Below are 26579 nucleotides of genomic sequence, written 5' to 3'. Positions count from 1 at the left end.
GAACCTGAAATATGACAAACTATCGCGTCGAATATTTTATTAAAAATCTCCAACCAATTTCTCCTAATTCTCCTTATGGCTGTTATTTTCCCTAAATGTACATCTATATTAATTATAAATAGATATATTTCCTGCTCTCTCCCCCCCTCCCCTCCCCTCCCCACTTTCTTCCTCCTTGTAAAAATCTACCGCTATCCTCGTTCACTTGCATCCATATATATTATATATTGGTACATTTAATTGGATACGCAATGAAGACATTATTGCTAGTAACTAGTCTGTTTGCTGGCGTGCTGGCACAAAATGCCGGCTTCCCGCCCATCGGGGGCGACCTTCCGGCACAGAAGGAATGGGCTGCCTCCATTGATGCTTCCAAAATCCCCGATGTTTCTGTTCAAAGTGTTCCCCCGCAATGTGGAGCCGACGACAAACATTGCCACTGGACTTGCACCACATGTACGCGTCCAAGTGATATCGTGTCTTGTCCAAAGGGATATTTCGGATTAACGTAAGAGTTGTCCTAATCTATATCCACTGCATGTTCACATCGCTGATTGCATTCTGTTCTGTTCTGTAGCTTTGATGACGGGCCCACGGAATTCAGGTAACGCCTATAACTCTACGAGGCCTGCACTTTTTATTCAACATAAACCTTAAACTCTAAATCTATCTAGTCCGAGGCTGTATGATTTCCTGAAGCAACAAAACATCAAGGCCACCTTCTTTATACTCGGTTCACGCGCTGCTAATGCCCCCGAAATGATCAAGCGCATCCACGCGGACGGCCATGAAATTGCTTCCCATACCTATAGCCATCGTGCCCTTACCTCGCTCTCTAACGAGCAAATTATTGCGGAAATGAAATGGACCGAGAAAGCCATAGAACAAGCTATCGGGTAAGTGGTGAAATGCTTAGAATTGACGAGCTGGTTTTTTCAACGCCTGCTTCCGTTTAGAATAAAACCAACTTTAATGCGCCCGCCCTATGGGGATATCGATGATCGTGTGCGTGCTATAATGACTGCACTGGGCTACAAAGCTGTTATTTGGAATAAAGACAGGTAATTATAATAGGATCAAGTATATAATCACTGAGGATTCACATATAGAACTTAGCAACGACTGGCGTCTACAAGAAAAATCTATCACGCGTGAAGAGATCAATGGTAATTTCTCCTCGTGGGTTCAAGAGGCACCAAATGCTTCAACTGGACCTCTATGTCTGCAACATGATCACTCAACGGTAATAGATATAGCCATGTATTTGAAGACACCTTTTCATCCTTATCCCATCTATATGTAGGAGACGGTTGATATTGCGATTGATCAGATCCCCCGACTTAAAAATGCTTATAAATTGGTTACCGTTGGAACGTGTATTAGCGGCGGTAGTGGAACTAGTCCTACAAGCACTGTGACTGCTACCTCCTCTTCTAGTGCTGCAGCCTCAACTAGTCCGCTTACTGCTGCGAGTGCCCAGCTAGAAGCGGCAAAAATCAAAAATCATTCATCGGCTAGCATTTCTTCTTATGCATCTAATGGCATTGTTAAACTTACTGCACTTATTTCAATCCTTATGTTGTTCCTTGCAATTTAATTTCCTAATGATATCGTTAAGTTTTATATACTCATTTCCATTTCTTTTTTTCATAACGTTAATTTCACTTTAATACCAGGAGAGGTTATTAAAGTTATATAGAAAAACAGTCACAGGCATAATTTGAAGCTTCCGAATCGCTCTACATTCATATTATCCTTTGATTTCTCTCCATTCAAATACAGCTATGAAGCATTTACATCTCACTGATCAGCACCATCTAATTTTTATTTATTTACACGGATTTCGTGGATCAGATCGGACATTTAAGGTTGGATGGTCTTAAACAACGCTTTTACATTTGTATTGAATAATTTCCCGTAGGATTTTCCATCATCCCTCGCGAATGCATTACATCAAGGAGGTGTGAAATCGGGCATAGAGTGGAGCGTATATCCTTCTTACGATATGGAAAACTTGGATGCGGCCACATCAAAGTTTTTACAGTAGGTTAAATTAATTAATCCTATTTAGATATATCACCCATTATCAATCTACGTTCTCTATTAGATGGCTCAATGAATATGATAGTGTAATAAGGAAAAAGTTACCTGAAACTTCACTAGCTTATGTGATCTGCGGTCACTCAATGGGAGGAATTCTTGGTGCGGAATCAATCATCAAGCTACGCGAGATTTGCAGTCCTATATATGTTGCCGCTCTCATTGCATTCGACTCACCATTTTTCGGTCTTGACCCAAATATTATGAATACTGCGTGGGATTCAGCTAATAATATTAGTCGTAGTTTCACTAAAACGTTCTCAACTATTTCTTCACTTGTTCCTGATGTGCTATCAAAAGGAACAGCGACATCAAGTTCCTCAACTTCACTTGGCTTGGTAGCAACAACACAAGCTACAGCAGTTGCTGCTAAAAAGTCACCTGGTGTATCCAAATGGAGCACAATTGCAATGGGAGTTGGGGCAGTCGCTGCTTTGGGTGCTGCTGCTGGCGCAGCCTATGTGCACCGTGAAAAGGTTAAGACCTATATGGACTGGGCGATGAATCATTTACTATTTATTAAGACATTGGGCAACGAAATAGAGCTCAAGCAAAGGTAACACGCACTTAAAAATTTTCCTCTTGTTGCTTATTCATTTAAATAATTTCTGTATTAGAATTGATTTTTTATTAAACACAGAACAAGAGTTCGTTTTTCATAATTTCTTCTGTGAGGTGAGTTGGAATTTTCATGCCTTACACAAACTTTACTAACTCTGATACTTGAATACAGCTACCGATAAACATTACCACTGGGCCCAGACACTTTATTCAACTCCCACCCTCTAATGTGATACACCATTTCACTGCCGTTATCTCTAATGCCAAAGATCCCATTCAAGGCCACATGTCATTTTTTTCGGAGGAACTCACAAAACATACTATCGTATTTGAGACGCTTATCTATCTTTTTTCTGGATCATATGTACTCTAAGTATTTCCATTCATTGACTGTTATATAGAAGATCCCTTACCACTTTGTCTTATGCAACAAATAAACAATAATAATTTTACGAACAACAAAAGGAAAAGGCATTATTGTGGAACCCATTTGATAATTTTTTTTAATAAAATTAGGGAAAATACAGACGAAAACAGGATGAAAAAAAAAATGAATATATTGTTCAACTGGAATAATAATTATTTCTAGCAATTTCTTCAGTAGCAAAGCCTGTAGCTCACATAGCGACCACTGGTTTCTGAGGGACGCATGATTTTAACCACCTGTAACATAAGATCGCAATAATAAGTCATTTTGAAAGCCATTTAATATATTGAATATAAATACTCTACCTGCCCTCGTTGCAACCCATAATAGCGAGCTACTGGATCGATTAGTTGGATTCGAGGAAGTTGAGTTTCCTTCAAACGACTATTTTAATGAAGTAAATGTTTAGCTTTAATATCACCTCTAAGACTAAATATTTAATTTTACTATCGCTCGAGAAGTAATCTCTTCTCCTCCGCAGTAAGAACGATGTGCTTTGGTACAAGTGTGTGTTCAGTAATATTAACAAGTAATTCGGCCTCAGCGAATGATTCGAGATCATATTTGCTTCCCAGAGTGTTCATAGCCTAGAATTCATTCAGGTAATAGTAAATATAAAATGAGTAATTAAAGTGATAGCTTGTGAATTAAGTATAATAATCTTACCCTGGTCGCAGATGGTGTCAAATTCTGTTGATAAATAATAATTCCTTTGGGTATGTTTTGCGAGAGCATTCTTTCAATGTATTTACGAATAGGGCGGACGCCAACTGATTTATCTTTTGGAAAGAATACTAGGAGTTGATTTTTAACCGGATCATCCTTTTTCTGAACTAAAAATGTTAAAGAATCTCGGCTATAATGATATTGATCGTGTTAGTATATTTAAAGATTTAGAGATGTAGAAGATACTTTACTCGACTTCACCATTGCGAGCAAACTGCATTTTGAAACTGTCGAGATCCATATCTAATTCTGATTGACTAACTAGGTAGCCCTAGAAAAAACTATATCAAGCAATTTGAAGTGATCGCTATACCAATCGAGAACTTACTCGATCATGAACAAGCTGGTGAATTGTACGATATACACGCCAAAGGCGCACTGTTTCCCTAGCGAAATCGCCCTCCATTTTCGCACTTCAATAAATTTTAATGTTCGAAAACAAATATCAACTGAAATTAATTTCTCTTAGTAAACAGAGGCGCAGTCAACTTAGGGTGTCTTGAAGAATCATGTTTTAAGATACAAGTTTACAAATCATTTCGCCAGTTGGAAAAATATAATCAAATTAAGCTGCAACAAATGGTTTAAGAAAACTTTAAAAATTAAGGCTATTTAACATTGTGTCTCGCGCTGGTAGAGCTGGCTGTCTTAGCAGAGCTAACGGCTTGCGTTTTAAGCTGGTGCGCTGGTACTACGTTTGATTTCCGAACAGATCTTATCTCATCAGATGCAAAGCCAGGAATACGAATATTCCAATTACGCTCTATAGGCGGTATGATATATTGAGAAAATTATAAAAACGTAATCAAAGTTAAGTGCTCTACCTAGATGCAGTTGTAAATCCTTAACTTCTAGAGTATTTGATTTACGGTGTTTGGCAAGACGACATGCAAATGAGGTTACCGACTCTATAAATTCATCAGCCAGCTCCAGGAGAATCTATTAAAAATAATATAATAAATAAAATATATTCTAGAATAATAATGACATTGATATTTACGTCTTCAACTACGGGTTCCAGCCTTTCATTAGGATCGATCTGGCTTACTAGCTCCTGGATTTTTCGTTTTCCAAGCAGCTCGGTTCCCCCTTCCATATCTAATCCTGGTGGTTTCATTGAAGTTGATGGGTTCGTTATACCAGTAATATTTGTCCCGGCAAGCATGGGCTTTGAAAGAGGCTTTGTAATAGCTGGCTGGGCTATAGGAGGTTTGGGTGATACGATTGCGGGCTTCGTCACATTTTGAACAGCTAAGGAAGCGCCTGCTTTACGCTGCAATAAATTCATATTACTCTTTTGCATCGAATTCGCAGTAGTATCGGCTGTGTTCGAAAGCGCTGCAGCACCATAAGCTCTGTGTTGATTTTGGTTCTGTTGTGACAAGGTTTGGTGTGATTGTTGATGCTGCTGTGAGAGAAGCTGAGGATTTTGTTGGAGAATGGCTGCAGCAACAGAGGATGCGGCAGGTGAAGCAGCTGAGGATGAAATAACTGATTGTCCCGCAGAATTAGTAGCGCCAGCTGGAGTTGCCTGCTGTTGCCGTTGTGCTGCAGCAGTGTTCGTAACAACGAGTTGAAACAATTTAAATTGCTGGAAAAGTTCTTGTTCTTGCTGTTGCAATTTATCTCGTTCTTGTTGAGATATATCAGTACGTGCTAAACTTTCTTGAATTTGTAAAATACGAGTTCTTATAGCCTCAAGCTGCCGCTGAATAAGGGAGAGAGCCATCTGTTGCTGTTGTTGCTGCTGCTGTTGCTGCTGCTGCTGTTGTTGTGACTGCTGCTGCTGCTGCTGCTGTTGTTGTGTTGAATTATCCATGGGTGTATTAAATTGCTGAATACCTATAGATGAGTTAATTGCTAGTGCTTGGCGCGCGAAAGCTTGACCTTGAGGTGTGGATAATCCGGCTGCCTGAGCAAGTTGTTGGAGCTGCTGCCTTTGCTGTAATAAAGCTTGCAAATTTAATTGCTGCTGGAGTGGTGTATTATTATTATTGTTATTATTTGATGTGCCTGGCTGTGTCTATTGAAAAAGGCAGCGTTAACAAATTATAATTGCCTGCGTTTAAAGATCACTATTATAATTGTTGACCACTAACCTTTGGTTTTGGCCCACGTTTACCTTTTTGAGAGTTAGATTTTGTTAATGGTGTGGGAGTGATAGATGACGCTTGGGAGGTAGCAGTAAGTGAAGAGTGATCTTCTGTTGAATGAGTCGCAGGTTGTGATGTAAGAAGAGTGTTTGCTGGAAATGTAACACCAGATTGAAGATTGAGCCCAGTCGCAGATCCTAGTGAAGATTGTGGAAGTTGAAGTTCATTTGGTTGTGGAGGCTGTGACATGTTATATAGATCACCAAAACTCCAAGGTGTTAAAATTTAGGAAAAGGTATTTTGCGTTAATGACGTAATAATATGACGACATATATGAATCTTGTCAAGGGTAAAATTGGGGTGAATACTTAATTCTCTATATCATTAGAACATTTTTTTTTCACTTTTTCCTCTCTTATCTTTCTCAATTGCTCGCTCTCATATTTCTTTTAAACGCGTATTTTTTCCTTTTCTCCACTTCAAATCATTTTGTGAAGGCGTATTTGTATTGTTTTTCGCACAAAATCCATATATGAATATATATATATACATATTATATGTAATATATTAAAATATCGTTTTTAATTATTACCCCATTGCTACTTAAAAATATTGGAAGTCGAGATGGCGGAAAATAACAGTGAATGCACGGAAGTTCTTGATGAAAAGCCACGGAGTATTTTACTAGGCTTGATTTCCCAGCTACGTCTTGGAATGGACTTACATCGGGTAACGCTTCCTACATTCGTACTGGAACCACGGAGTATGCTTGAACGAATATCAGATTTTATGAGCCACCCAGAGCTGATATTAAAGTGAGTTTACTTTCGCCTCTATAAAATTTGATATCTATTGTTACTGTTATTTACACGTGAATAATTTATGATAACAGAACATCGACAAAAAATGATCCGTTAGAAAGATTTATTGATGTGGTGCGCTATTACCTAAGTGGTTGGCATATAAAGCCAAAGGTCAGCATAAAATATTAGCAAGTCCATTCGTTTCTGAAGACAATAGTTCTTTATATATAGGGCGTGAAGAAGCCATACAATCCCGTACTCGGTGAAATATTCCGCTGCCGGTATAAATACAATGATGGTAGCGAAGGGATATACTTCGCAGAACAAGGTTGGAATGCTTCAACTCCACAGCTCTTAATAATTTTCATTTTTAATTATTTTTCTCGATAGTGTCTCACCACCCCCCTATTTCTGCATATTATTATGCAAGCTTTGCTAATAACTTGGTGATCCGTGGCGATTTCCGCCCAAAAAGCAAGTTTCTTGGTAACAGCGCGGCTACAATCGTTGATGGAATCTCAAGGATTCAATTCCTTAGCCATCCAAATGAGGAGTATGAAATCAAAATGCCAAATATGTATGCACGTGGTATTCTTTTTGGCACAATGGTTCTCGAACTTGGTGATCAATCAATAGTTCGCTGCACTAAGAGTGACCTAGTTTGTGAAATCGATTTTAAAACTAAGGTCGATTTTAACATTTATTAATCTATTAAAAAATGATGCAATCTGCTTATATCTTGCACTTCTTTCAGGGATTTTTCTCAGGGACTTACAATACTATAATTGGGAAAATTAAGAGAGAATCAACTGGAGAAACACTCTATGAAATATCTGGCACCTGGTCTGATTCGATGTTTATTAGAAAATATAAGGTATATGTTTGTATCTAGTCGTACTTTGGACGATTTCCTAATTAACAGCTCAACAAAAATATATAGTCAAACGATAACAAACTTCTTGTGAATGTCCATGACCACAAGGTTCAACCCAAGATTGTAGCCCCTGAAGCTGACCAGGAGGAACGGGAATCTAGAAAGTAATTTTCAATTCAATTTTATTGCTATTATTTGCAACTAATAATAGTTCATTAATGCTTTTGCATGACACATAGACTCTGGTCAAAGGTTACCAAAGCATTGCTTAGCCGAGATATTGATCTTGCAACAGATGAAAAGACAACTATTGAGGAGAGACAGCGCAAAGAGGCACGTATAAGGGAATCTGAAGATATTGACTGGGAACCTCGTTTCTTTTATTTTGACAAACATCACGATGATTATAAGTTTAAGCTTCAACATTTTTCACAAGACCCAAAAGAAGCTATGGGACAACTGGAGAAATTTATTTTCTCGAACTCGCCTTATTCTAGCCGTGCTGTGGGCACTATTAACGGAAAGAAATAGACTTTTTTATTCTTTTTACCATAACTTTATTTTGCCTATTGACTTTTATATCTCATTTTCATTATTTTAACGGAAATTAAACTTTTAATTTCTATATTGGTTATAAATATCATTATCCTTATGACCAAATCTATCCTAGGTATAAAAAATCCTTAACAAACATCCCTACGGAATAAAAACACGAAAATTTAAACCAGCATAAAAGCCATGAAAGCACTGATGATTATTAGAGACGCAAAATTACGCTGCCTGCTAGCAATGCTTTTACTTAAAGTAGAAACGGAACTACTAGGAGATACAATGCTGGACGGCACCAGGCCGGTTGCAGAAGGAAAGGCAGATGAATTGGTGGCAGGGCGGGAAGTAATAGAAGAGACATTTGCCACAGGGAAAGTTGTAGAAGAGGATGTCGCAACGGGGGCAGTCGAAGTGTAATTAAATTCTTGGGGTAAAAGTCCATTCGATGTGTCAGCTAAATCTTCGCCACTTCCCTTCAGCTAACAAAAAGAAATAAAATGAGAAAAGAACTAAAAGCTTGATAATATGCATATTGAAAACCTACTACAAAATTATGCGAATATGAATAACCCTCTTGAGCATTTCCGATTCGAACAAAATAGTCTTGACGAGTGGGGAGATCTGGCACTCGAAGCACATCAAATTTTTTCTCTGATATATCTAGACTGTCGGCCAAAATATAGGAAACTCTATAGACAAATAGTGTTATAATTATAGGTTTACACTTTTCACCAGTTAATGGAATATAAAATATAACTTCATACGTTGCGCTAGTAGGAACACCAGTCATAAGAGCGATTTCAACGGGATTCTTTGCTTCTCCATTGACTGTCCATAGCACACTAGCGGATTTTCCCGCCTCCCATACAGTACTTCCCCAAGGATCTGTGACCTAAACAATATGATTCGTATAAGAGGTCTTGTGGAGTACAACCAGATATTAAACTTGTGGTTACCGCGACAGGAAGATCCGCTCTTGCGAGCAGTGCAGTAAATATTATGTAAAAGAAAATGAATTGCATCATTAAACTGGATGAAAAGATTGTAAAGCGTACACCAAGTTAGGGGAAAGTCGAGTAAAATACTGATTAAAAATCTATTCAAAAGAAGTTGTTGCAAGAGGAAAAAGGGTGAAATGCCCGTAAATATAAATTTCGCGATCATTTCGGAACTTGGAAATTTGTGCGACGTTAATGTTAAACAAAATATCCCAACACTTGAGTATTTCTTTTATAGAATCAAACCCATTCACCCTCATAGTTTGTACGAGTGAAAATAAAAACCCTAATTCTCCAAGTTTGTTTGCTGATATATATTAAAATGGTGGGAATATTAGTACAAGGAAAAGTAATTTGTACATTTCTCAACCCTATTGAAAAGCCAATAACCCTCTACGGAATGGCAATCTACTTTGATTGGAAATAATTCTCAATTTTTCCTTATATCCATTCAAAAGATCTTGAGCGATATAATCTATTATGAGGGTGAAATTCAAGATCATCGTGATGTTAAAAGATTTTATTGAGGGAAGGGCTTATTAGAGGTTGTCTACTAATTTCAAAATGCTTATTAGTGAATGCAAAAAGCATCCTATCAAAATTGAAAAAAAATAAAAAATAAAAAAGAAACAAATAAAATAAATTTTGAAATTTTAATAATTTTTTAAATTTTCTAATTTTTATAATTTTCATTGAAGGGAATTTTTTTTTAACTCGGAATCGTATTTTCCAATTAATCCTAAAGAGACACATTACAAGTGTCGAATTACAATGGTTAATGAAATAGGAACTATCACTTGATAATAGTTAATTTTGTAAACTTTGGTGTATCTCATATGTCTTGCTGTATAAGATTAGCTGATTATTCTACTCATATACCTCCATATATCTGGAATTTTTTTCGGATAATTAGTTGTGACTGGTATATATTATAAATAAAGTCGCAAACTTCACTTAAATATATTCCCTCCAGATCATTGTACATGAAAACTTTGTAATATATCAAAACATACGTAGTAACTATGTCTAGCAGTGTTTCTCTTCCTTCCTCTGCCATAGAAATGAATCCTAGTGCTAATGCTACAACGGAGTTAAAGGATCAACCTCGCCCAAAGCCATGTTGCGCTTGCCCAGAGACAAAAAAAGCTCGGGACGAATGCATGTTATTTAATTCTGAGGAATCGTGTCGAGATTTAATTGAAGCTCACAAGGAATGCATGAGATCATTTGGTTTTAAAGTGTAGGCGGTTGTAGATAGAGATAATATTTTTGAGATAATTTCTTTCTTCCTAGTCCACTCACTTTAGAATGAGATGACTTATTATTAAATGTTTATAAACAGATAAATCTTGAATTTATGAACCATTTTCCATTGGTTAAATTGAATATATCTCTAATAATTAAAGTATTATCTAGCCCCTTTAGTTTCTCGTATAGAATAAATATACGTGTTGATATATATTTCGAATTTTCTTGTATTGATAAGATAGTAGCCCTGGAGTAAGAAAGATCATAATAATATAGGAGAGCATAATTATATTTCTTCATAACTCTAAATGTAAAATCATAGGAACACATATTAGTAATAGATTTTTTAATAGCCAACCTACAAGAATTGAATATATATTTATTCACTTTATTTGTCATACTGACCAAGTATTGCAATGCTTATGATGGGCTTTATTACCGTGCTTTCGTATTTAGAATAGCGATCATAATTAGATATGTTGCGTTTTTTGACTAATATATGACTGTCGAACGATAATAATATAGAGGAGGATCAAGTAGAAACTTAATACTTGCTTACTCTTGAAAGTCGAGTGAATTATGCTAGCATATTAGAAAGTGTCTAGTTCGACAAATAATCTCATTCTCTCAAGTGGGTTTTCGATTTGTTTTATATTGTCTTTGAAAGAATATCTAAAATATATAGTAACGTTTCAGCCCCCAAATAGCCAATCAAATTGAATATTTAGTAAAGAGTGGTTTTTTTGTTGAATCGCAGAGAAGCAATCGCAAAGAATTTGTGTAGTTCAGCAAGACAAATGGACTACGTTCAGGCAGTTACTCTTCTGCAGAGTAATATAGGTAAATCTATTTTCTTATTTTGAATTTACCATTCACAATTCTCATTTGATTACATTTAGATTCCGAGAGGCGACACGAGATTTTATTACATCTTGAACAAATTTTTTCCCAATGGAACGAAGAAAATTACAGCACTTTAGACGAGGTTGTAAATAATATCATAAAATTTCACTTTATTACATTCATATACGCGTTGTAAACTTTATATTAACTCGTTTGTCTAATTCCAACGGTGATTATAGCAATCCTTCGACCTGCTGATCGCAGAGCTTGAAAAATATCTGAAATCCTCACAGATGGCGATATATACTGCATCACTTAGCTTAATTGTTCATTTGATTAGTGTCCAGTCCGAATATTTTCCTTCAAAACTTGATCAGACCCTGTCACACTGCGTTCCCATTTTAATTGACAGATTAGGAGACAGTAAATCTCGCGCGCGTGTTCTTGCTTCACAAGCCCTCCAGGATGTGTGGCACAAAGTCGCCAAATCTCGCTCCACTTCTATAATAGATAAAAATATTAGAGAGCATGGGTTTGGACATAAAACTTCCAAGGTTCGCGAGCAGGTTAGTATCATATACTCTTTATAATTGTGTAATCTGTTTTCTAATTTTGCTTTCAGATTTGCCTTCTCTTGGTTGGGCTTTTTAGAGATTATGCGGAATTCCCGCTGCGTCCGTGGATGCCACATTTGGTCGATTTGCTCGAAGATCCCGACGGGGCAGTTCGAGAAGTCAGCAAAGATGCTATTTTGTCAATGTTTATGTGAGAGATTCTTCGAATATAATCTTTGGACTAGTGCTAACTGCCAATTTTGGTTGTAGTACTGCTCCATCGCACGCAAAATACGATCTAAAGAGGCAGCTAGAAAAGTCAAAAATACGTCAAACAATCGCAGAAAGTATCATGGAGAAAGTGAATTCTTATCAAATCGAGGCTGACGCTATATCAGATCGAGCGGCTGATTCAGATATTGCCAATGTTGCTGTATTAAATTCCGGGGGAGATGATGGAGCAGATTCGATTGCATCAAACATTTCTCCAATCTATGTATGGGCATACTCTCAATCAAATGAGAATTATATAATCCTTTCTCATTTATATTTGTATAGGTTAATACCTCAAAAGAGCTTGAAACGGAGTTCTCAAAAATGGTCTCTGATTTGAAGGGGAAGGAAACGGAGCATAATTGGAGCATTCGCGAGAAACACGTTCATCATTTACGTGCACTTGTTATTGGAAATGCCTATTCAAGCTTTCCCGACACTTTTTTGCAGGGACTGAAGGCTGTGATGGAGGGATTTACCGGCTTGGTATGAAATAAGCTTAATAAACTACTAATTAAAAACAGTTAGATTTGACTGATGATCTAATAGCTACATAGTTTGAGAACCACTTTATCTGTCGCTACTACCCGCCTTTTCATTGATCTTGCCACGAACCTGGGCACTGCACTTGATCCATTTCAAGAACACATTCTCTCTAATTTACTTAAACTCACCTCTCTTACAAAAAAGATTGTGGCTCAAGCGGGTGCAAATGCTGCTATCACACTTCTTCGCTCGACTTCATACCATTTTAAATCTATCCAGCAGCTTTGGGTAGCAATGGGAGACAAAAGTCAACAGACGCGACTTTATGCAATGCAGTTCATTAGAGTTGTCCTCGCTACTCATGGTCAACAAGATGCCGGTCAAATTGAGAGAAGCGGAGGTCTCGAGCTCCTTGAAAAATGCGTGAAAAAAGGTCTCGGTGATGCTAATCCGAAAGTACGTGAGGTTACGCGAGAAGTATTCTGGATGATATGGGAAGTATGGCGTGATCAAGGAGAGCAAATGCTCAAGGGTTTGGACATGAGCTCAAACAAGCTTGTTATGAAAAGCAAGCCAAAAGATGGTATGTCTGCATTTGGCACACAGGCTCCTATCGGTGATAAAACACAGCAGAGTTCATCGGGAGGGAAATTAAGCAGTATTCCCAAGCGTTTAGCGACAGCATCAATAAACTCCCCGAAGCAACAGCAGGAAAACTCTGTGGCCTTGACTCCGCCAATGTCTGGTAATTCGTCACCTGGGTTGTCTAGATCAAGATCTCCTACCCCGCAAGAACACTCTCCTCACGCATCTCCTCGGAAAGTCGCACCCTATTCTCCAAGGCGCATTTCGTCTCCATCTACTCTTAGGCCACGACAGCAGAGCATAATCTCCAAAATCCAAAATCCAAATACGCTAATTCGTAGTGAGGGCATTCAGCAACTCGCCAAGATCATTGAAAATCTACAGATCGTTGAAAAACCAATGGATTTGCGTAATGCAATATTATCCATTGGGCAGCTTCAAGATGTTGATTTAGTGGGTCTTGCGTCAAGCTTAGTAGAATTAATGGCGGATGGAGATAAACTTGCAGTAGTTGAACCACTATTTTCCCCTCCAATACTTCGTTTTTTGGTTGAATTTGCATCATTTCAGCAGCTTATTCCTCGCCTTTTGACGATTGCTACAGAGGATGGAAATACCGCAGAAGATGCAGCAATTTCAGCGTTAGCAAAATCTGGTCTGATTTTCGTACGGGACGAATTCGAACAGAGCGAAGAAAGACGCGCATGTGCTTGTGAAGAACTTCTGAATACATTATTGACGGTAGGAGGTTTAGGAGGTATGCCACCTCGGGGGAGACTTGATACCTCTATGGTAGACCGAAATAAGAAAGAGCAAGTATTAACTTCTGCACAGCGTCGTAAAGTGTCGAGAGGATTACTCGAATGGATGGCTGATATAGTAGAGCAGTATTGTTATGGAGGGCTAAGCGGAGAAGTGAACTATTTTTCAGATCCTCAGAATTTCAAAAAATATATGAACCGCCTGGTCCTTGCTCTACCAAAGGCTTCACCGCAATCTCTACAGCAACTTATTCGTGTGCTACGTGGACTTCGCGAATTGCAACCAGATTTTTTCAACGAAATTTTACTCACCTTTGATGCAATTATGGTTTCGAAAGTTGAAAAGGCTATTGGAGAGAACGAATTTGGCCATTATAATGAAAACCCCAATATTCCCCATGGGACCGATATAAAAACCACTGGAGATTTCACCTGCGAGGATATGACATCAGGAAAAGCCAATGCTGGAGATATATCTTGTTTTGCGTTAGAACGTCACCTGATCGAGGGGGATCAGATAGATGATTTGAATAAGGTAGGCAGAGTACTTGTAATTTGTCGCCATATCCTGTGAAAATTTTGCTAATATACTGGGATACTTTTAGGAGCAGTTGCCGAATATGGAGCTTGATGATTCTATGTTAGGTGGCTGGCAAATCCCCGTTGGCAGCTCAACTCCCGCGGCTACACCTAGTCGTCGCTCGTTAGAACAAAGGATTTTCTCTACGCCTACTGTTCCGAGAAAACTTTCAGATTCAACAGATATTAACCATAGCAATGACAATATTATCCCAACTCCTTCGAAAATCATGACACCCAATATTAATACCTGTGCTTCTCCATCTTCTCAAGATACCTACGGAAAAGATGGTGGCTATTTAGAAATATCGAAGGGTGAGCCTCGGTTAATACAAAGTAATGTACATCTATGCAGTACACAATAATTCTCATTAAACTGATTTAAGAACACCCCAATTTTTTACTGAATTAGGTACCAATGCAGTTTCCCCATCACCTACTGGAACTCAGGAAAAAAGCGTTCTATTGGATGTTCTCATCTCAAGACTTAAAAACGGTGAAGTTGATTCACATCTTTTCCGCAAGTTGGTGCGACTATCAAAAGACACCAAAGTGGCTGCAGATCAATTGCTTGAGGGTGAAGCAGTGTGGGAAGGAGGTGTCAAATTTCAAGTTTTGCTGGAGACTTTATCTGAATTTCTATGCAGTACTCAGGTATTTTTATATAAGTTTTTATACTATTCTTAGAGACTTCTAACTTAATAGGCTACCTATATGACTGCAGCCTATAAAACTCAAGGAAGATGCATTAGCCGTGATTCGTCAATTGCTCGAAAAGCAAACTGTATATTTTTGTGAGCGAGTTTCCATAATATTACCAGCACTTTTGGAATGTACAGCTGATAGCTCAAGAGAGCTGCGTGGGGCTGCTGACATGTCTCTTCTCGAGTTATCCGAGGTAGTGCAACCTACTGTGGCAATAGATGCTGTTGTTCCACATCTGGAAGCGTGTTTTGGAAATATAAATGAAGAGGTCATTTCTCCAACTGTACCAGCATGCTTTAATTTTCTTACTCGGGTAATCAGGCGCCTTGAGTCAGGTCAGCTAGACAAGATGCTTAGCAGGCTAGTTCCTCTGTGTTTGAAAGGTCTTCAGCGAAAAGAAGTGCTGATTAGGAAAGAGGCTGTTGATACATTGGTGGCGATCTATCATTCTGTTGGTGATTCTTTGTTCATGCATTTGGTGGACTTGGACGCTCGGCTTCGAGGTCTCTTAAACCATTATTTTTCAAAGAACACGCGGTAAATTTATATGCTACTTTAATTCACATAATTACCAAGGATCCCTTAATACTATTTTATGCTTGCTTCAGTATTTTAAAGTTTTTCCTTAAAATAAATCATATCCTAAACATTATCCAGTGTTCAAAACTGGGAAAACACTTTATCAAAAGTGAGGAGAAAAAATAAAAAAAAATTTATTGCTCATTGGGAATAAGCACAAGTATATTTACTTGTTTAAAACGATACCATCGAACTGGAGGGGAAAATAAAATATTGGTTAGATAGTTTACCGGTTGATAGGTGAAAATATATTTTTACCCTCTGTTTGAACCATTTGATGGTCTCATCCTTGGTAACGCGATGCTGGAATCCGATCTTTTGCACACAACGTTTACGGCGACTAACACGGAGGCCAGGGCGACCCATGACGACGTAAAAGTCCATACCGTAGATACCAATGGAAGGATCATACTTAATTCCTAAATCAATGTGTTCTTGGATACCAAATCCAAAATTGCCAGTGCCGGAGAAGTTGCGGTTGCGAAGTTCATACTCCTTCACTTTAAGTCCACGTTCAAGGATCTCCTCTGCTTTGGGTCCTCGAACAGTGACGTGTACGGCAATCTTTTCGTTACGACGAATACCAAATGTACGCACAGTATAACGGGCCTTGGAGTAGACGGGTTGCTGGCCGGTAAGTTGCTCGAGCACCTTAGCAGCACGGGTCAGACGGTCACCGGACTCGCCGACACAGATGTTGAGAACGAGCTTTTCGATCCGCAGCTCCTTCATCGGATTGGTGGCGGTCTTCTTGTCGTCGGCGCTCTTCAATGTTGGAATAAAATTTTAAAATCAACATTTCATCAACATTAACATATATCTTTCATCCATCCATCTATCCATCCATCTACTACACTCCGTAACTTATGCTTACCATGATATCTATCTCGAAGAAAAGCCGGTCAAAGAGGAAGAAAAACCCTCGTTACATCTCATTTCTCAAGTTATCGTCAATCCGCTACTGAATGGTGACGTCACAAGTGTTGAATTTTAATATAAAGGTGGCCATTTTTTTGATTTTAGTTTTATTAAAAAGACGTAAAATTTTGAGGTTGCAACATTGCTTGAAAATGGAGTCGGACGCGAAAAATGTCTGTCGTTTTGAAGATCCTACCCACACTATAAACGCAGTTCTTGAGCATAATCATTCGCACTTACATGACCTCGCACATGCCCACGCGCATGGCCACGTTCATGACCACTCTCATGGACATACGCACGAGCAAATGGACCATCCGGGCTCATTCTTGGGCAGACCACTTCCCTCATTTAATAAACGTAATTGGGCAGAGCGTGCATTTACCGTTGGAATTGGAGGGTAATTTTAATAAGCTATATAAAATTTTTATTCTACGCAATTTATTTTTTTTTTTTTTGAAGTCCCGTTGGCTCAGGGAAGACAGCTTTAATGCTGGCCCTCTGTAAAGCATTACGCGACAAATATTCGATTGCATGTGTTACCAATGACATTTTCACCAAGGAAGATACTGAGTTTTTAGTACGCAATGAGGCTCTTCCCTCCGAGAGAATATGTGCAATAGAGACTGGAAGCTGTCCTCACGCGGTATGATTCATATTTACACTTTACCCTTTAGTTTCAAAGTTGATTAATATTTATTTGGTATGGTATCTATAGGCTATCAGGTACATATGCGATTTGTCATCTTTGTTACTTCATCCTACTTATCTTTATTATTAGGGAGGATATATCTGCCAACCTGAATGCTCTCGAAATTCTCCACGTGAAATTTAATACCCAGATACTTCTCGTGGAGTCGGGGGGCGACAATTTAGCCGCCAACTACAGCAGAGAGTTAGGTAACTTATTGCGTTTCCGTTATCTTGAATGTGGAAAAATATTTGACCTTAAGCTTTTTGATAGCTGATTTGATAATATATGTTATCGATGTATCGGGCGGCGATAAAATACCTCGCAAAGGCGGACCCGGTATTACCCAGTCGGATTTGCTTATCATTAACAAAACTGATCTTGCCGAGCAAGTGGGCGCTGATCTTAGTGTGATGTCACGAGATGCAACCAAAATGCGTCAAGGAGGACCTTTTATCTTCACACAGATAAAGCACGGCGTAGGTGTTAATGAAGTCGTGCGCTTTATCATTTCTGCGTGGGAAGCCAGCGGTGCCGCAAATGTTCAGTAATCAGGCATATTTACTCAAGTAGTTAATATGTTAGCGTGCACTCGGGTTAAGATTGTTGACATTTATAATAAAATAGGTTGAAATAAAACCAATTAAAGGGAAAAGAATAATGATAAACAGAATCACCATAAGAATTGTGCAAAAATATATAAGTGTTACATTAGGCTTAATTCATAACCTATGACGCACTTGAAAGTGTGCATACCAAATAAAAAAAAATTGATTCTTCTGTCATTAACCCAATTCTTCTGCATCTACCATGCTCTCCAATTTTCTATTTAACCGAGATATACCTTTCCCTTTTCCAAAAAGCCATGGTCACCATCACCTCCAATGAAAGGCGGGCAGATGCAGAATGTGACTCGACCACTATCCATTCGAGATTTTGCGTCCATTTCCATAATCTCTGGGTCGAATTCTTGCTGTCCCTCCTTAATGGGTAGAGGATGAATCTCAATTTCCTGTCCTCTCATTGCGATACTTAGCTGCAATGTCATATTCGTAATGTCACCAAGCTTATTGTTATTGTCAGACCATCTTGGATAAACTCGCATAAAGATTGCGGCAAGTTCATCTGCTGCCCTTGCTGCAGCAGATGCCATCTTTTCCTGACTCTCTTTATCTCGGACAGCGGCTGCAGTTATTTGTTGCCGTAAGCGGGTTGCCCATTGTGGTTGACGTTGTAATAACCAATTGTACACTTCGAAGTAGGGGTTGCTGATTTCTAACCCAGGTAGAAGCGGTGCCATGAGGAACTCTTCAATAAGAAAGGTCATAACATATTTTTCCATAAACATAGATATAAAGGGTATTTCCATAGGATTTTGGAGGTTGTATTGAATAAGCTCCTTAAATGTCTCGCCGATAAATGCGGTTGCTGCTTGTCGATCGCATTTACTCGCAGCAACTAATAGCATTTGGGATATGCTATATTTTAACTTCTTGAATTGCTCACGTATGGTGGAAAGATCATCGTCAGTTGCTCGAATTGCCTTTTTATCTTCAAGATAATTTGACTCCATACGAATGTAATCCTGTTCCCTCCGCAATAACTTCTGTTCAACCATAGCGAGCTTTTCTTTCAAAGTTGCCATTTCTGTCTTATAGTGTGATTCAATTGCTCGCTTTTCATCTATATGCCGTTGAATTATGCGGTCGAAATCTTTCTTCACTTCCATAGTTGCAAGCATCTGTACTTGCGCTTTCCCTACACGGACACCCTTTTCGTAGAGCTGCGAATTTTTTCGCCCTTCTTCGAAGCCTTCAATGAATCCCTAAATCGTAGGCAAAGTTAAAATTAAAAAACATTTAGCAATGCATCATATAAAGAACATCCACCTGCTTATAGATGGGATCGGTCGATATTTTTTCAGGATGTTTGATATCATCAGCAAACAACTGATCTGTATGAGGTGGAGGAGGTGGCTGTTGCTTGTCCATGCTGATCAAGAAACAGGTAAAAGCGACAAGTCGCCAGAAAATTCGTTCAGAATAGGCCAGAAATTAGAGGTAAAATGGGGAGGAATTGATTGGTTGGTTAGTCGCTCAGCCAGCCTAAATTGAAGCCACAATCTCTAAATGAGTTCTTTTGATGCAGTTTATTTATAAACTAAATACATTCCTCTATCACTCTATATCCAGTATATTGATCCTCCAAACAAACTTGGATTCGTCATGGGCATAAGTAAAAAGATAAAACATGATATCCCCGTTAAAAACGCTGCAATCATGACTAACACAAAGAAGAGTTTTATAAGATATTCTAAAAAGGGCGGAATGGGATATTAAATATTTACTTATCCGAATTCTTGTTGGGTAATATCCTATTGCAGCAAAATCAGGGAATCCCATACAATTGCAAAATATATGACAGATAGTAGGCGCAAGAATGCTGCCTTTTCTCGATAAACAACCATTAGTTCCAAGAATAATTTTGCTTTATCTCTTAGCTTAAAATAGCTACCTGTCCTGAGGAATAACAAAGTTGAATACCAGCCGAAAACTGTAGTATAGAAAAATTGAAAGCCTTTTTGGGTACCCTTTAGTATAATTTTCATATAAATTTTCTCAAGGAAAACATACCTGCTCTAAGGCATGCTTGTATCATTGCCCGTCGATTTTTCCCATTGTTATTATAGTACTCCCATGCATGATGTATATGGGCTATAGTGGCAGTGTGAATTAGACGTTTTCTCTAAAAATAAAGAAATCAGCTAGATCTTGCCTAGGCCAAAGAAGCATGGTAAACCAAAAACGATGCTTAATCGAGAGAACCCAGCGTTATATAAGAGAAGAACCATCGTTGCGCGAAAAACGAATTCTTCAGAAAGCGGACCCTAAATATTATATACTAATAATATATATATTTATAATATAGGTGCATTTAATTTTATACCTACCACAATATAGTTGCGTACACCTATTAAGCTGGATATTGTTTCTACAACGTCGCGATAAAATACAAAGTGTCGCTGAAATGGAAGATACTCCTCGAAATAGAGAATGGATAAAGGGCCAAGAAAAAGTATGAAAGTTAACAACAGGGGCAAGAGACATGCAAGAAAGATAGTGAATGGATTCCATTTCATGGGAATGCATCCCATGAGCTGCAGGGTCAATACTAATTGTGAATGTAATGCCTATACATTTAATGTATGTTAGTTGAAAGTATTAAGAATGGACGGATAATTAATTTTACCTTTTCTCCAACCGAAAATTTGTTATATAATCGGAGGATCCAGCATACATATAAAGGACATAATGCACATACTAATGCAATGCTTTTAAAACGTTGCAAAATTACTCGAGGATTATCTTTAGACAATTGCTGCTTGCCACCAGTGCGATAATCTTTGAATAAATAGAACCCCCCAACAAAACAACATGTGAGTAAAAAACATGAAGCGAGGGCCACCCAAGCTGGAATAGGGTATGATAAAGATGTAGTAGCGGCCATCATGGACCTAGTATTTGAACAGCAATCCCGTTAGAGAAATATAGGGTGGCTTGTATTTCATTTAAACGCGTAGAGATATTCGGAGTAACTGGAAAACTTATCGTGAGCATTTGTCTAAGATAAAAATGACATATTTGCTTCGGGCTGTTATACCGTCAGGGAACATTAAAGGTTAAAATGCCACATTAATCTGTTAATCAATGTCTAAACTTAAATATGTGCTTAGTTTTTTCCAGAGTACTCGCATGTTTAACAAAAATCGGAGAGGAGGGTTTTATCGAGGCGAGAAAACACCAGGTTAGTCAAAGAATTCTTCTTAAATGTCAAGTCAAAGAGATCCGAAGGTTGATTTCAACGGTATTTTCATCATAGTTTCTCCTCTCTACTATTAACTCGTCTCGATCGGCTTTTGCTATATTCACCTTTTCTCCAAGATTTTTTGAAAATTATGAAATAAAGAATACCAGTGAGGGCGGCGAACAGCTGGCATTACGCTGCAAAATACTACTGAAGGCAGTAGCGCCTCTATTTCGTGGGAAAGCGAATACAGTCAAATCTATTGAGAGATGTGAGTTACGACTTGAAGAGGCTGTGAACGTGGATGTCACAAGTGAAGATAACGGAGCTTCCGAATGTCGACTAGTTGTGCAAATGTTTTGTAGATTTGGTAATATCCTACTTAAAGTAATTGATAATTTTTCTTATTTTTATAATCGTATGAGATTATAGGTATTGTTAAAACACATAAACTTATCTACGAGCAGTGCGAGACATTCCACGCCATCTATGATAAACGAAATTGCTCCCACCATTTTACTATATCCCCTCATACACTCTCCAATTGGATAGCACATTTTCATACCAAACTGGACGAAATTACTATGTCTTGTGGCCCCGGGTGGATACGTTTTAGGAGCTTTACCGATGAAGGCCTTGCTGCTGAACAAGCAGGTATAATAACAATACTAATGCTATATTGACATTAAGGATGACTATTCAAGATTTTGGTACATAGAGGATTTCTATAAGCGGCCTCTATCTACAGAGCTTGGTGTCGATGTCGAAGAATTTGAGAAGTTCAATGTTCAGTGCGATATAGAATTAACCTTTAATTTGAAGGAATTCAAGGTAAACTATTGGGTATATATTCTTATATACGATAACATTTTTCCTTGAAAAACTATCACTTTAGGCGATAATTGCCTATGCTGAAGCGATGAATTTAAGTTTGTCAGTTTGGTTTGACTCTCCTGGAAAGTGAGTTATTTACACTCCATTTCAGTTTTATTTTGAGGGGAGAGCCACTAATTTTTCATTGTTAGGCCGCTTCTCCTGACTTTTGAGCACGCCGATCATGTATCTGCAGATTTTGTCCTTGCTACCTTATCCGAACAGATGGGTCAATCTCAAACTTCCTCTGGAAGAGGGCTTGCTGACCCTTCGCTTGGATTCCCAGAAGAGCATTCATCATATGCGAAAAACTCACCAAATCAAGTCGCTAATTTTGTAAGAAGTGGTCAAGAATCGATACCAGTGATTGCCAACGATCAAAAGCCCTACTCACTCCGGCCAGATAATCTTGAGCAGGCTCCTCTGGCATTGCAGGGATCTCTAATAGAAAACAAAGCTAACGACGATTCAAAATTCGGTCTAAGAGGCGAGCAGCTATTTGCATCAAGAGATATTTACCAGCTACCGCAACTGGAGCAGACTCCCCAAGTACAGCAAATAGTCCCTCCATCCGAGCGACATCAACAAAAGCCAAAATCGCAGACACCGACCATGTCTATGATGCAGGTTGATGTGCCGGATCGTGAAAATCATTCCGGGAATGCAACTATAGGAGCCCTTTTCCCATTTGGATCTTCACTTGAGCTTGATCCTCATTTGTCCCCCAGACACGCCAATATGATACGACAGCAATCGGGCGCAAATAATAGCATCCCTCACAATGCTGCTGTTTATGAGACTTCAACTGCTTCTAATAATGAATTGAATGGCAAAGAGAATCAAGAAAACTTGCCTATCGATGCAATGGTATTAGAGGATGAAGAAATTGCTCCTACCCCCCCACTGAAAACAGTAAGTAATAGCTTGATCTTTATTTTCATTGCACGGACTCTGATTCATAATTTCCTTAAGTATAAAACTCTTTTCGGCTGAAATATATCTCGAGAATCGTCGGTATATAACTTTTCGAGTTGTATTATTCTATTTTAAGCATTATGTATTTTATTCGAATAAATGCAAACGTCCTGCTAGTATCAAATCAACCAATATAGCTGAAAATTATAATACAAGGTAAACAATTGATATTGATATAATGAGATTATATATGGATAATATAGTTGAGATCAAGCACCACCTTAGCTTTTGTCAAGGTTGAGCCTAGCTACAAACATCTTTGCTTTCGCCAGCCTGTCTGCTTTTTTCTTATCCAAGTCATTGTGCACCATTTCCTCCGAATTTTCTCTCCCACCTCTGAGTTTTGATTCTATATCAGATGAAGCGCTCTCAGAAACAGGTTCAGAGTTGCTGTCCGCTGTAGGATTATAGCGCGATCTTAGATTTTGAACCCGCCAAATGTAATATGGATTAGAAGTATTGGAAGACTGCAAGAAATTAAATGTAGGATTATTCACGTATCGCTCGAGGATTAAAGCTTCAAAGGACTTGTCTGCTCGAGCAACAAAAGATGCTGTCTTATCGATAACTTGCTTCAGCTCAAGCTGAGGGACTCTGCAATATTCAATACAAAATTGAAACACGTTAAAATATTACCTACATTCAGTTAGACTTACTCGATATTTTCAGGTATATTTTCGCCATCGGATGTGACAGGATTTTGAAGCAAGGATGTCGATGCTGTATTATCTTGGTGTAGTGTATTTTCAAGATCCATCTCAATTACACTGCTCTTGTGTTGAAGAACGTAGCGATAAAATCCATAGAGCGGATCGTCCTTATTCAGGAAAGCAAACAAAGGATTCCTAGATTGTTTCACTTGGACCATAATCTCCATTTGCACTGGGTCACTTGAGGAAGCAATAAATGTAGCGGTTCGCTCAACAATATCAGCTTGCCTTTGTGTGGTTGGCTAATAAATTTAATAATGATAAGCAAAGTTCGTGCAAATATTGTGCTCGAATAGCTATTTTTGCGTACTTTTGTTATCTCAGAAGGAACACTGAAAGCTAGCTTTACATCTTCTAGAGTTGGTTCTGGAACTAGGGTATAAAGTCATTATCGACTAATCACGGAGTATATTAGATATTGACCAAAATTTCCACCACCTACCTTTCTCCTGGTTATAGTCAAAGCTATAGAGATTTCCTTTAGCCTCCATTACTTGTCGCTTTCGTTTTTCCTCTAGTTAATCGGGTACATATGTTCATTAATAGCTATAAAACGAATACCCTGTCATGGATATTTGCGAACCTATATATATATTCCTCTCATCGCTATCCATTTCAAATATCAACTCTTCATCAGAATCTAGATCACCATACCGCTCTCTCTCAAGAAGGTCAAGGACAAGCACATCTGAGCCCTTCTCTTCATCAAATATCGTTTCCCTTGTATCTTCTTGCTCCCACTGATTACGTTGCATTGTCGAGGTATCTGATAGTTCGGTCCATATGGCAGACTGTGTATCCAAAAGATTTCGGACATCATATCTTAAAAAGCGTTGTCAAGCAGAAGGAAATGGTATGAGCACACAAAAGCAAAGAAAAAGTTAGATATATGGTTCGTAGAGTCGTAAAGGTATAGATATTGAAATATTGAAGATAGTGACATCTACGAACCTCAAAAACTAGTAACTTATCACACAAATCAATATTTTTTGAGGATAAACACGATACAGAAAATAAAATTGAATAAAAAAAAATTGAACATTCACCTATCCAAGATTAGAGAACTGGGTTCCTTTGGATTGGATCCTGCAAACGGAATCATAAACTCTCCTCGATTTACACGCAATGCGAGCTCATCATCTCGAAAGAGTTTCGCCTCATATCCGAAAACGAGTAAATCCTCCTCCTCGGCTGGACCACGCTTTCTTTGAGCAGATCGATTATACTCTTTTTTACGTTTCAAATTCGAAGAGAAAGAGGTCTTTTCGCTGTGATCGGTGAATGTAGCAATCAATACTTTGTTAAATTTTTTATTATTGCGTTTACAATTACGGACAGTTTGTTCACTCGTTCCCTCATTTTCGGGTTGTTATCTTCAATTCAAGGCGGGTAAAAAAGTGAGCGAGAAAATGAGTTAAAATTCGCAGTCGCACCCTCATCTACACCCTCATAAAAATCCTTTCTCTCCTTTTTCTTCGCGAAGTGAAAAATAAAAACGAATAAATTTCTCATAATTTTTCGTTTCTCATTTGATTTTTTTCTTCTTTATAAATATTCCGAGTTAAATGCAAGCCATCAAATGCGTCGTAGTAGGCGACGGGTGCGTACAGTGTCATATTTTGTAGATAGGATTCTGGTAATGACATCTATTATTTAACAGTGCTGTGGGCAAGACGTGCCTCCTTATCAGCTACACTACTAATGCATTTCCGGGAGAGTACATTCCTACTGTGTATTTATTCCTTTTGATGCTCTATCCATTTTATAAGATTAATTTATGCTCCACCTTAGATTCGATAACTATTCTGCTAACGTGTTGGTCGATGGCAAGCCAATCAATCTTGGATTATGGGGTAAATGCCAGTTTATTTTTTGTTCTATTTTTTTGTAATCTAATTAAGTGTTCATTTCCGTCTTGCTTGCTTTTCCCTTAATTCTGACCGATATAGATACGGCTGGTAATTCCTCCCACCCCCTGCACATTTAATTAATGAGTGTTTATATATGAACATTTATGCATCTAGGCCAGGAGGATTACGATCGACTTCGTCCATTATCCTATCCACAGACAGATGTGTTTCTTATTTGCTTTTCGTTAGTAAGTCCGCCATCATTTGAGAATGTCCGAACTAAAGTAAGTAGGATATGCTCGGTTACTTTGGCCAAAATTGATTAATATATCGTTTCGGCAGTGGCACCCGGAAATTTCTCACCACGCACCGAAAACGCCCATAATTCTAGTTGGAACGAAGCTTGATCTACGAGAGGACCGTGAAACGATAGAGAAGTTGCGGGAGAAGCGCATGGCTCCCATAACTTATCCGCAAGGACTACAGATGGCCAAAGATGTCGGAGCAGTACGCTACCTAGAATGCTCAGCACTTACCCAGAAGGGCCTAAAAAATGTCTTTGACGAAGCCATCCGTGCGGTTCTTTCTCCGCAAAGACCGGCCAAAAAGCAAAAGAAATGCACTATTATGTAGATTTCTCGTTGGGCACAAATAAGCTCTGCCACTGTTTATTTTTTTGTTTTCATCTTGATTGAATTTTTTTTTTTTGTGAATGCAATCCTTTTAAATGCATTAAGAAAATTACACTCTCTTTCAAATAAATATTCATTTTCCCACTTTGTCCCCACGTTTCTTCAACACTTCTCATAACGGTTTAGCACACTTAGTGGAGAAATATCTGTAAAAGAAAAGATAGAAAAAAAAAAAAGCAAAATGAAGCTTAAAATCAAAAAAGTACAAACAGAAAGAAAAAAAAAAAACATAAAGAGAATGTATATTTATTTCAGATAGTAAGCGCTCTCTTGATAAATAATTAAATACAAATAGCAGCGGAAAAAAAATATGAAGGCACGG

General features: G+C 38.2%; 15 protein-coding genes across 15 annotated transcripts; 8 read left to right on the top strand and 7 right to left on the bottom strand.

Moving 5' to 3' along the window:
* Positions 1 to 251: 251 nt before the first annotated feature.
* Positions 252 to 1597, top strand: VTP21DRAFT_6668 (uncharacterized protein; the record flags this gene model as incomplete). The annotated part of the gene is made up of 6 exons (XM_069397323.1): positions 252 to 508; positions 578 to 604; positions 675 to 896; positions 957 to 1061; positions 1117 to 1243; positions 1304 to 1597. 6 exons carry the CDS (start codon positions 252 to 254, stop codon positions 1595 to 1597), a joined length of 1032 nt encoding a protein of 343 aa, XP_069246818.1.
* A 187-nt stretch (positions 1598 to 1784) lies between these two features.
* Positions 1785 to 3034, top strand: VTP21DRAFT_6667 (uncharacterized protein; the record flags this gene model as incomplete). Its single annotated transcript, XM_069397322.1, has 5 exons — positions 1785 to 1868; positions 1922 to 2043; positions 2108 to 2656; positions 2718 to 2775; positions 2834 to 3034. The coding sequence occupies 5 exons, from the start codon at positions 1785 to 1787 to the stop codon at positions 3032 to 3034; spliced, it is 1014 nt and encodes a 337-aa protein (XP_069246817.1).
* Positions 3035 to 3258: 224 nt separating this feature from the next.
* VTP21DRAFT_6666 (uncharacterized protein) lies at positions 3259 to 4220 on the bottom strand (the record flags this gene model as incomplete). Its single annotated transcript, XM_069397321.1, has 6 exons — positions 3259 to 3324; positions 3394 to 3472; positions 3536 to 3675; positions 3755 to 3944; positions 4006 to 4085; positions 4143 to 4220. 6 exons carry the CDS (start codon positions 4218 to 4220, stop codon positions 3259 to 3261), a joined length of 633 nt encoding a protein of 210 aa, XP_069246816.1.
* A 202-nt stretch (positions 4221 to 4422) lies between these two features.
* Positions 4423 to 6156, bottom strand: VTP21DRAFT_6665 (uncharacterized protein; the record flags this gene model as incomplete). The annotated part of the gene is made up of 4 exons (XM_069397320.1): positions 4423 to 4577; positions 4639 to 4753; positions 4815 to 5837; positions 5914 to 6156. 4 exons carry the CDS (start codon positions 6154 to 6156, stop codon positions 4423 to 4425), a joined length of 1536 nt encoding a protein of 511 aa, XP_069246815.1.
* A 375-nt stretch (positions 6157 to 6531) lies between these two features.
* VTP21DRAFT_6664 (uncharacterized protein) lies at positions 6532 to 8115 on the top strand (the record flags this gene model as incomplete). The annotated part of the gene is made up of 7 exons (XM_069397319.1): positions 6532 to 6722; positions 6800 to 6881; positions 6942 to 7038; positions 7101 to 7396; positions 7465 to 7584; positions 7651 to 7748; positions 7824 to 8115. The coding sequence occupies 7 exons, from the start codon at positions 6532 to 6534 to the stop codon at positions 8113 to 8115; spliced, it is 1176 nt and encodes a 391-aa protein (XP_069246814.1).
* A 188-nt stretch (positions 8116 to 8303) lies between these two features.
* On the bottom strand, positions 8304 to 9158 carry VTP21DRAFT_6663 (uncharacterized protein; the record flags this gene model as incomplete). The annotated part of the gene is made up of 4 exons (XM_069397318.1): positions 8304 to 8612; positions 8678 to 8822; positions 8898 to 9025; positions 9090 to 9158. The coding sequence occupies 4 exons, from the start codon at positions 9156 to 9158 to the stop codon at positions 8304 to 8306; spliced, it is 651 nt and encodes a 216-aa protein (XP_069246813.1).
* Positions 9159 to 10153: 995 nt separating this feature from the next.
* On the top strand, positions 10154 to 10375 carry VTP21DRAFT_6662 (uncharacterized protein; the record flags this gene model as incomplete). The annotated part of the gene is made up of 1 exon (XM_069397317.1): positions 10154 to 10375. One exon carries the CDS (start codon positions 10154 to 10156, stop codon positions 10373 to 10375), a length of 222 nt encoding a protein of 73 aa, XP_069246812.1.
* Positions 10376 to 11176: 801 nt separating this feature from the next.
* VTP21DRAFT_6661 (uncharacterized protein) lies at positions 11177 to 15706 on the top strand (the record flags this gene model as incomplete). The annotated part of the gene is made up of 10 exons (XM_069397316.1): positions 11177 to 11219; positions 11279 to 11364; positions 11462 to 11788; positions 11845 to 11987; positions 12047 to 12272; positions 12335 to 12535; positions 12599 to 14416; positions 14487 to 14796; positions 14873 to 15114; positions 15185 to 15706. The coding sequence occupies 10 exons, from the start codon at positions 11177 to 11179 to the stop codon at positions 15704 to 15706; spliced, it is 3918 nt and encodes a 1305-aa protein (XP_069246811.1).
* Positions 15707 to 15910: 204 nt separating this feature from the next.
* Positions 15911 to 16621, bottom strand: VTP21DRAFT_6660 (60S ribosomal protein uL5; the record flags this gene model as incomplete). Its single annotated transcript, XM_069397315.1, has 3 exons — positions 15911 to 15937; positions 16003 to 16509; positions 16619 to 16621. The coding sequence occupies 3 exons, from the start codon at positions 16619 to 16621 to the stop codon at positions 15911 to 15913; spliced, it is 537 nt and encodes a 178-aa protein (XP_069246810.1).
* Positions 16622 to 16814: 193 nt separating this feature from the next.
* On the top strand, positions 16815 to 17904 carry VTP21DRAFT_6659 (uncharacterized protein; the record flags this gene model as incomplete). Its single annotated transcript, XM_069397313.1, has 5 exons — positions 16815 to 17062; positions 17125 to 17308; positions 17381 to 17388; positions 17444 to 17562; positions 17627 to 17904. The coding sequence occupies 5 exons, from the start codon at positions 16815 to 16817 to the stop codon at positions 17902 to 17904; spliced, it is 837 nt and encodes a 278-aa protein (XP_069246809.1).
* A 278-nt stretch (positions 17905 to 18182) lies between these two features.
* Positions 18183 to 19344, bottom strand: VTP21DRAFT_6658 (uncharacterized protein; the record flags this gene model as incomplete). The annotated part of the gene is made up of 2 exons (XM_069397312.1): positions 18183 to 19178; positions 19243 to 19344. The coding sequence occupies 2 exons, from the start codon at positions 19342 to 19344 to the stop codon at positions 18183 to 18185; spliced, it is 1098 nt and encodes a 365-aa protein (XP_069246808.1).
* A 191-nt stretch (positions 19345 to 19535) lies between these two features.
* VTP21DRAFT_6657 (uncharacterized protein) lies at positions 19536 to 20863 on the bottom strand (the record flags this gene model as incomplete). The annotated part of the gene is made up of 7 exons (XM_069397311.1): positions 19536 to 19636; positions 19701 to 19799; positions 19868 to 19930; positions 19987 to 20067; positions 20129 to 20240; positions 20304 to 20543; positions 20603 to 20863. The coding sequence occupies 7 exons, from the start codon at positions 20861 to 20863 to the stop codon at positions 19536 to 19538; spliced, it is 957 nt and encodes a 318-aa protein (XP_069246807.1).
* Positions 20864 to 21076: 213 nt separating this feature from the next.
* VTP21DRAFT_6656 (uncharacterized protein) lies at positions 21077 to 23023 on the top strand (the record flags this gene model as incomplete). The annotated part of the gene is made up of 7 exons (XM_069397310.1): positions 21077 to 21157; positions 21233 to 21527; positions 21590 to 21811; positions 21876 to 21988; positions 22053 to 22117; positions 22183 to 22942; positions 23003 to 23023. 7 exons carry the CDS (start codon positions 21077 to 21079, stop codon positions 23021 to 23023), a joined length of 1557 nt encoding a protein of 518 aa, XP_069246806.1.
* Positions 23024 to 23226: 203 nt separating this feature from the next.
* Positions 23227 to 25074, bottom strand: VTP21DRAFT_6655 (uncharacterized protein; the record flags this gene model as incomplete). Its single annotated transcript, XM_069397309.1, has 7 exons — positions 23227 to 23599; positions 23662 to 23957; positions 24026 to 24087; positions 24158 to 24229; positions 24299 to 24537; positions 24762 to 24983; positions 25052 to 25074. The coding sequence occupies 7 exons, from the start codon at positions 25072 to 25074 to the stop codon at positions 23227 to 23229; spliced, it is 1287 nt and encodes a 428-aa protein (XP_069246805.1).
* Positions 25075 to 25280: 206 nt separating this feature from the next.
* VTP21DRAFT_6654 (uncharacterized protein) lies at positions 25281 to 26198 on the top strand (the record flags this gene model as incomplete). Its single annotated transcript, XM_069397308.1, has 6 exons — positions 25281 to 25315; positions 25376 to 25447; positions 25507 to 25568; positions 25665 to 25673; positions 25740 to 25849; positions 25908 to 26198. The coding sequence occupies 6 exons, from the start codon at positions 25281 to 25283 to the stop codon at positions 26196 to 26198; spliced, it is 579 nt and encodes a 192-aa protein (XP_069246804.1).
* Positions 26199 to 26579: the final 381 nt, after the last annotated feature.

The sequence above is a fragment of the Calcarisporiella thermophila genome, assembly GCF_041956535.1.
Source record: "Calcarisporiella thermophila strain CBS 279.70 unplaced genomic scaffold VTP21scaffold_28, whole genome shotgun sequence".
NCBI lineage: Eukaryota > Fungi > Calcarisporiellomycota > Calcarisporiellomycetes > Calcarisporiellales > Calcarisporiellaceae > Calcarisporiella > Calcarisporiella thermophila.
The sequence above is the reverse complement of the archived record's forward strand: the minus strand, read 5'-3'. Positions and strand labels throughout refer to the sequence as shown.